The sequence below is a fragment of the Lactuca saligna genome, chromosome 7, assembly GCF_052625555.1.
Source record: "Lactuca saligna cultivar CGN05327 chromosome 7, ASM5262555v1, whole genome shotgun sequence".
In the NCBI taxonomy this organism is placed as follows: Eukaryota; Viridiplantae; Streptophyta; class Magnoliopsida; order Asterales; family Asteraceae; genus Lactuca; species Lactuca saligna.
In genome coordinates, this window is record NC_136423.1 from 23309112 (window position 1) to 23318641 (window position 9530).

Sequence of the window (9530 nt, forward strand, 5' to 3'; positions counted from 1 at the left end):
GTTATATTGAGACAAGCAACACCTATATATGTCTATAAATACAAATCATACGTCAACTTAATTAATAGGTTTAAATATTCGTTACAATATTTTAATCAATTAATCACAAATCATACGTCAACCATTGTTATATTGAGACAAGCAACACCATATATGTCTATAAATACATAGAATCATTCTAAAAGCTCATCAAATACTTTCACCTATATATCCTGTTCAATTTCATGAGTTTTTTCTTTAACACCCTTGAATCCTTCACCACTTTGCTTTCTCAATCCAAATTAATTAGCTAATTGCAAACACTATTTCTAATCAGATATTCACTTATAAATCCAAGAAGAAAGATGAAAATATACGTGAAAAATGGGAGTTTAATTATTTTCGTGGTGGCTTTGATGGAGTTTTTTGGAAATATAGAGGGTGCAACAGTGACATGCGAACCTAAATATGGGTTCTTACCATGCACAAACGAAACATGGGGAGCACTTTTCCTATATATGGTTTATCAATACTTGATGGCTCTTGGTCAGAAGTATGTTTCTGAAGGATCCGATAAGTTCTTTGGTCTTATCGGGCCGGGTATATTTGGTGCAAGTTTGTTTCATATTCTTGCAAACTTCCCTACCCTTTTCCTCGTCCTTCGTAGGCTTCTTTTTCCCAGATTTTTATTTTATCTTTCTTTATGCGAAAAATTATTATTATTATTATTATTGTTACTATTCTATCTGTAGGTAATGGTAATATCTTTTAAGTTTTAACATTTTGAGTTGAAACATTATTTTTCTTTCTCAAGTTAATTTTTATATAACATCTCAAACGTAACACATTCTAACTTGAACATGTGGTATCCATCGTTGAAACATTTAGAATATCTTCAAATTTGAAGAATCATGTCATTTTTAAGAAATACGTACTCATGCAAACGAAAATAGTATAGGATTGTTATTGATGTTTTAATCGTAATTTGTTTTTTTTTATAAACATTTAGCTATATAAGACGTACATAACTATGAATACAATTTAGTTGTTAAATTAATTATGTCTTGTGTATATTATCTTAAAAACCTATATAATTTTACTAAGATACTAATAAAAATATATGACAAAGTTTTAGTACTCATTCGTCATGCAAATGCAACCCTTACACATGGAGCAATGAAAACCGCATAATAAGAACATATATCGAAATATTTAAAGAAATGTGTTAATTGATTTGCAGAGTCAACGTTATCAAGTGAAGACGGAGGTGCTTCAGCAACTACTTCTAGCATGAACACGCTAACAGGATCGATGGTCATGAGTCTAACGATAATTTGGCCATCAGTCATCACTTTCGGAAGTTATGATCTTTCAGATGATGATGACGATTCCATCTCATCAGAAGAAGACGAACCATCATTCTTCAAAAAATTGACAGGTGCGTATACTAGTCTTTTACACGTTAAGATACATATTAACTTGTTTTTGGTGACTTATGTCTTCTTTTTTTAAATTTTTTTTAGCATATGGAGTTACAACTGATAATGAAACAAGCTACACAGCAAGAATCATGCTTGTGTCAGCAATCCCTTTTATCCTTCTCCAACTCCCAACAATCATCAATTCGACATCAATAACCCGAGTGATAATTCTACTCACTCTCCTCCTTGTGTTGTCTATGTACATTACTTACATTACGTATCAGGTTAGCCTTTAATATTTCAAACCATCGAAAATCTCAATTAACCTTGCTAGGTTATATATATTTCAGTGAGAATAATTCCTTTTAATTTACGTGTAGATGTTCCAACCATGGATAGAGAACAGGAGATCCGAGTATGTGACACAAAAATTTGTCAAGGACAAATTACAGACGTTACTCTCTACAAACGGGAAGCCAAACGTGCGGCTTATTAGAGAGTTAGTACATTTCCTTCTCAAAATTCTCCTTGATTTCTGGAACTATATAGAAAAATATGATCACGATTTAAAAATTATTGATCGATGTGCAGGATTTATAAGGGACTTGATGAAAATCAAGATGGGAAAGTATCGAAGGTTGAATTGAAAACTTTCCTTCTAGGAATAAAATTGCAAACAAACGATGCAACAAAAGATGATCTTGTAGAAATTATTATGGATCGGTTTGATATCTCTGGCGACCAATCTATTGAAGAAAATGAGTTTGTTAGAATTCTAATCAAATGGCTCCGGGAAGCAAGGAAATCGGTCTCTCAAAACGATTATAACCCTCTTAGCTTCTTCGCAACCGAACCTAGTGAGGTAACTTTCTATTTCAGGAAATCTAAAAGAATCTTTTGCTTTCTTTTTTAGCATATATAATATATTGTTGCAACTTGCATGGCCCTTTTGACTTAAAAAAATGGTTTTAAAAAAAGTGACCTAATTCTTAAATGTTTGTTTATATAGGATGCTGATGAAGAACATCAAAAGGCTTTGCTACCTAAGGAAATAATCTCTAGGGCTGAAACTTCGATATTGGAGTTTTTACAGGCTTTGAGTCTAATACTCTTTGGGACTGTTTTGTCGGGTCTTGTTTCATCACCACTTATATCGAATGTTATGACTTTTGCTAATCATGCGAATGTCCCTTCCTTTCTCATCCCATATTGTGTAGTACCATGTGCCACAAACATATCACGTATCTTATCAACGATTCGCTCTGCAACCCAAAAGACTGAACGAGCCTCATCTTTAACGTTTTCTCAAGTAATTTTTTTGTTAGTGTTTATGTTTATGTATCTTCATACACCAATATAGATGTCTAAATATTGAAAGGAATTTGGTTTGACCTTGTTTATTTTGTTGTTTTTTATGCAGATCTATTCAGGAGTCGCCATGAGTAGTATGAGTAGTTTGACGACATTCTTATTAATTGTGTACATAAAAGATCTTTCATGGGATGTATCAGCTCAGCTTTTGGTTGTGATGATAATTTGTGTAGGGATGTCAGTTTTGACAAGTACAAGAAAAGTTTACCCACTTTGGACTGGTTACGTGATCTATCTAATGTACCCTATATCACTACTAATGTTGTACATGCTTACTGTTGTTTGGGTCTAGTCATAGGCTAGTTTAATCTTATATACACTACCATTCGATTTTTTTTTTTTTTAATTTTACGTGTCATTGAATATCAAGGTTTTTTTATTAATTTATTACATTGTTATTTTATGTCATAAATTTCCTCATGTATCATGTAATATTGTAATGTAATATTGTAGTGTTATTTGTTTTTTAATGTACAGAGAATTTATCCTTTAATGAATGTTATCTGTATTAATATCATAACTAATATGATATTAAAATTATTGTTTTCTAGTCGTATAGAAATGTCGTCACATCGAATTACTAATGGATCTTCATAAAACAGTACAAAATAAGGCAATAAGGGCAACGCCAATAGGGGCGATATGCACATTAGCTAGGGGCGACACCAATTGGACACGTCGAAGGTCACTAAAATTGCTCATGTCACCCTTATAGGTATCTCCCTTATCGTCTAAATCGTCCTTATTGCACATGTTGCCTCTATTTTCCATGTCTCCCCTGATGCTCATATCACCCTAGTGTCACTTCTAACATAAATAAATCAATCTGAGGAGTAATTAAGAATCACTATATGATATGATCCACATCATTTAAATTTCAACAATCCAACAATCTACAGAGAAATCATAAATGTTGATATCTTCATATTTAACTTTCTTTTTTCGAAAAATATCATATCTCTCTCTCTCTCTCTCTCTCTCTCTCTCTCAAATATCAATAATCTAAAAGGGTCTAGCAAAAAAACAAGACCTTTTTCCTTTCTCATCTCTCTCTTTTTTTGTCTATCTAACCAACATCTGCAAGTGCGTTGTTTGATTTTCCTAGGTTGAAGTCTTCAAGAATCAAAACCTTTTCTTTGTCTTTCTAGGTTTGAAATCTTTAAAAAAAATCATAACCCTTTCTTTATAACCTTCAAGAAATTAGATCCGCATATGTTTATTTTGATTTCCTAAACAAACAAATATTTTATTTGATTTCCAGGATTGAAATCCTCACCACAATTGGTTTGACATGGAGCTGCCACAGTGTAACCTATGGTTGGCCATGACTTGGTGGTCATCTAAGGTTGACTTTTATCATTTATTGTTGACTTTTGATGTATAAACGGTTCTTAATACTAGTCATTACTTCTGTAACATCCAGTTTCATGATGTTTGTTATTTCAGGATTTTTTATTGTAATTCAATAATGTGAAGTCCTTGGGTTTCAATGAAATGAGGTTTAGACTTTATTGTATCTTGATAATATTTGGTATGTAATCTAAGCCCTTGTTTTTTGTTTTAGAGTCAAAGGGTAAAATGTGAAAAATAATGTTTCGAACTTCTTGCATGAAATAAGGAATTTAGCTTGGTATGATTTAAGTCAAAAGTAATTATATAGAAATGTGGGGATTGTGAATACCTTTACGTGAACATAAATATTGTTGAAAACAAAGTTGAAACAAAAAAGTTATGATTGTTTGAAGTTTGAATGAATTTGGGTGAAAATTGTCGCCACGGGGTAGGAGCTACAACAAGGTGGCAACTAGGTCAGCCTAAGCCCATGAATTTTAGGGGTTTCAAGGTATTTAAAGGAAAGAATTACTGTTTTAGGGTATTTTCGTAGCCTCCATCACATCTATAACTCTTTAGGAGAAACCCTAGCCTCTATCTTCAAGATTTGAGCTCCTTCTCCCTCCTCTCTCCTATTTTGGATGCTTTTTCTTATGTTTTAATGAACTATTGTTAGTATAAAGTTCTTATCTTGCTCTTTAGTTCTTGAGATCTATTAATTTGTGTTTTTTTTTTTGCACTTTGGGTCCATTTTATAGGTGATATTAGAGTTGAGTGGGCTCCGACATCTTTTGATTAGTGTGGAATACTTCTTGGACATTATAGACTACGAATGTTATGATGGGTTTTGAGCATAACAAACAATCCATATGTGTACATGTAACCCTAATTCTTGGATCTCTGTTTTCTCTAATTGAAGATACAAGTATTGAACACAAAAGAAAAAACCCTAGGAGGCATCTAGTATTTTCGAAATTCACAACAAGAGATAGTAAACTAACCTTTGAATGTTATGTAGTAATAACACACAATTCCTTGTCGTAGAAGCTTGAGAACCAGTGTAACACCTCTAATGACTTACAAACACACTTAACAAGAGGATGATGTATGAGAGAGGAGGAGGAAGCTTCAAATTTCGGCTATTCTTCTTAGGGTTGGAGTGGTTTAAATCTAGAGGATTGTAGCTCCTTATACAGCTGAGGTAACTTAGATCCAAAGCTAGGGTTTGCTGGAGGAAACCCTAATTCCTTATCTTAAGGCCTAAGAAGCCCATGGGCTATCCATCCTAGGCTTTAGACAAAAATTCTAGGGCCTCCCTAGAAGTTTTTCGTCCAACCCTTCTAGGGTGGTCCAAGAGCCCAAATATTAATTAAATAATATGATTTCTAATTAATATATTATTTCCATAATAAATTAATAAATCATTTATTACACTTTATTCCTCTTTCTCAATAGATCATCCGGTCTAGCTACTAGTATGAAGGTAACCCAAAAGGAATGTACTACTATCATTTCTAGTACATACCAAGTATAGTTATGGGCTTAGATACCTAATCCAACAGTCTCCTACTTGGATAAGTCTAAAAACTATAGTTGCAAGTATAACTTCAAAATTGACTAGCAAATTGTAGCTCTCAAAGTCGTTATCGAACTATAACCTAGTCAGTTACGTGTCATAAGATAAGTGATCATATAATCCTTTGTTCTGCAAGATATCATGTAGAAAAATGACATGGAACAAAATAATTATCATTATCTAACAGTTTGTATCCCGATTTCTGATTTGTAATGACAAAGAACTACAGTTGAACACATTCAGTCTTGATTGGGCCTGACACATAAGTCAACACCAAATCATCGAGGGGCCCAAAATATCGTTTTTCACGTAAAGGCAAACTAAACAGATAAACTCTGACCTATATGTTTGCACTATTTACTCATCAAATCATTCACAATAATATGTTTTATAGCATCAACTTACTAGTGTATTTACGCATTATCAATGCACAACCAACTTGTAAACAACAACTCATATATCTCCTTTTAAAGATTATACGATATTATCGTCTCTAAATTACTCGTGATCAATTTCATAAAGTAATTCTCTGAGCGTGGGTTGATCCAATAATTCTCCATTTCAAAAGTACTCATGAATACTGCAGCAAACCATTGTTATGTCTAAACCCTTAGACAATCTACAGTCTAATTCATGCCAGTGTTAATTCACTACTTATTGCCAAGGTATGATTGACTTTGGATATTTGAATAATCTAATTATTCGGGAAGTAAAACATGCAAAGTGAAATACAATGATAAACAATTAACAAAAGACAGTAAACGCTACTCATAAGCAAATCTCCATTATTTAATCATCAAATGTCACTTACATTTATTTGTTAAAAGTTTCCAAATATCTATCTAACCACTAAAACTAATATCATCCTTCAGACTAATACTCTTTACATGTTGAACGTGCTTAATCCTGTTCAGACCCTTTATGTAGGGATTTGCGAGATTATATTCAGATGATACCCTCTTCATGGTGAGGTTTCCTTCTACTCTACGTCTGATAAAATGATATTTTCTTTCGATATGTCTTGATCTACCATGATCTCTTGGTTCCTTTGTCAAGGCAACCGCTCCTTCATTATCACAGAAAATCTCCATTGGCTTCTTTATGGATGACACAACTCCAAGGTCTCCAATGAAGTTCTTCAACCATATAGCATCCTTTGATGATTCGTTTTCTTCCATGTACTTTGATTCACAGGTAGACTCAGCCACCGTTTCCTTCTTTGAACTTTTCCAAGTTATAGTGTAACGCCCGTAGATCCGAGCTAGTCAATTTAGAGATGATAAGCATCAAAAATGACTTTTTGATGGAAGATTATTTAGAAGGATTAATCTTAACTAAGTTATAGTATATGTTACAAGGATTCCATACATATAAAGAACGCCGAAATCCGAGTTATAACAAAGAAGTTATGAGCTATCGAAGTTTCACGAAATAACTTGCACGACACAGCGCGACGTAAATAGTGAATTTACGTTAGAGCGATATTTAGCCAAAACAATCTAAATGAGAATTGAATATCTCATCGATAATAGTGCAATGACAGAAAGACAGACCAAAACGGAAGTCAGACGAAGGAGTTATGAGTTTATAATGGAGTTTTCCTGTCCCGACCTACTAAAAATAATATAATAAAAATAAAGTCAAAATTATCCAACAGAGTCTAAATGAATGTTGTAGATCTTGTTTTTACCTACGCGTCAATATAAAGAACGTCGAAAACGGAGTCCGTATGCGAAAGTTATGAATTTCTGAAGTTCGAGGCGCGAACCCCAAAGCTGTGTTAGAGACCACGACGTGGCATGACTTCTGACGCATTCTGGAGCCTGACAGAGCAAGTGGACAATGAAGCATGCAGTGACGACCAAGCCCACGACATGGAAAATGGTGCCACGACGTGGCAAGGGCAAATTTTTCCCTATAAATAGATTTAAAGGGCCAGCCGAGTTTGGTTGCTCATTCTCTCATCTCTCACCTGTATTGCATCGATTTACGTGCAAAGAAATACCCCCGAAGCCCTGGTATCAATCCTGAGACCCGAAGCAAATCCCGAAGCCCGAAGATCCCAAGAAGAAAACAGTTTCCAAGCCGAAGCTCTGTCCACAAGAAACCTGGTGTGTGAAGTGATCCCGGTTTCACCGAAGAATACTACTCTTAGAGCCGTAGTGTTTTTCGATCATCTTCTGATCAAGTGAGTGTATAATCCCTTTCATAACACGATTTTAATACAAGTATTGTGTGAATGTATTAAGTACATGTTTTGGGTGAGTATGTGATCACTTTCTTCTAACATATGTATATTAAGTATTTGCTATGAAATACGTGCTATGTGTTTATATATTGTTGTTTATTTGAGATGAGTGTGGAATGGATGTTTTATATAGGTGTTAAATGAGTTAATCTGTACATGTATTTTATATCTACAAATATGTTGGGTAGAACATGGGTAGATGAATTAGATGAGGTGTGATGATAATTAGGTGATGAGAAATAGGTGATGATAATTAGGTTATGAGAAATAGGTGATGATAATTAGGTGATGAGAGATAGGTGATGATAGAAAGGTGATGATAATTAGGTGATGATAAATAAGTGATGTGAGATGAGAGGAGATAGCATATCCTTGACTGGTGATGTGGCAATTTGGCGATGTACTCATCTACGAGAGTATAGATGGCGACCACGGACTATTCTAGATGACCCCGTGGAAACACCAGTAGGCTCATAACCTGTAGGTGATGAATTACGAGTTTAGGCGATGTTGTAACTACGTATTAATGAGATGATACTCTAACCCTTACAATGAATTACGAGTCCATGCGATGTTGTGACTAAGTATTCATGCGATGATAGCCTAACCCTTACTATGAGTTACGAGTCCAGGCGATGTTGTGACTGCGTATTCATGCTTTAGGAACAAATATATATATATATATATATATATACGATGTAGGAGATGACCCTTAGGATAATTCCTTATGAAAGGTACTTAAGAATAAACGAAGATAATGGGGATGAGTAATTGGGTTGACTGTTTGATGATTGAATATAATAATTATATTTTTGTGGGTTGAAAACCCTATATGCTCACCAGGCTCCCAAGCCTGGCCCATTTAGTTTTCTTTGCATTACAGGTAATGACACAAGGGTATAAGTTGGTGGACTTGACAAGAGATTTTGGATTATAGATCAGTAGTTATAAATAGCTATTGTAAGGTGTATTTTATATTGTTTATGTTTTTGGTGTGTATCGGAACATGACATCCCCATTAATGAAAATACATTCTCTTTGAGAAATGTTTTGATAAATAGTTATCATATTTTGTTTTTGGGACAATTTCCGTAACTGTTTTCCTTAAAAAGGATTACTCTGATTTAAAAAAAAAAAAAAAAAGCATAAACAAATCGGTTTTTTCTGGCCGCGAAATTTGGGGATGTCACAGCTGGTATCAGAGCATTAGTTTAAACGAACTAGGAATTTGTAGGATTTCTAGACATAAACTTAGAATGCTAAGAGATGATTGTGAGATGAGTGTCTACCGTATTTTAGACACGAGCACTAGTATATTTTAGGAAAGATGTATAAAATGCTTTTATGTGTTAAATGCTATATGTTTGCCTTATATGCTATTATTTGTTTGAATCTATGGTTTGTTGCCAACCGGATCTGGAAAACTTATGTGTTTAGGATTCTAAGCGTATGTATATGATATTAAATTCTTGCCTGGTACACCGAACATCAGCTTGGGTGTACAAAATTTTATGGTGAAGACTCGTAGAGAATTAAGTAAATGGAGGAAATGAAAGGATTATGATAGTGAATAACACCTATCGGAAGATATCGTAAAAGTGGT

At 33.9% G+C, this 9530-nt stretch overlaps 1 protein-coding gene across 1 annotated transcript; it reads left to right on the forward strand.

Annotated features, from left to right (window-relative positions):
• Window positions 1-230: 230 nt before the first annotated feature.
• Window positions 231-3270, forward strand: LOC145005586 (sodium/calcium exchanger NCL2-like). Its single transcript, XM_078964696.1, has 7 exons — window positions 231-642; window positions 1220-1417; window positions 1503-1684; window positions 1781-1899; window positions 1992-2262; window positions 2410-2709; window positions 2821-3270. Exons 1-7 carry the CDS (start codon window positions 345-347, stop codon window positions 3061-3063), a joined length of 1611 nt encoding a protein of 536 aa, XP_078820822.1. The 5' UTR covers window positions 231-344; the 3' UTR covers window positions 3064-3270.
• The last annotated feature ends 6260 nt before the right edge of the window (window positions 3271-9530 follow it).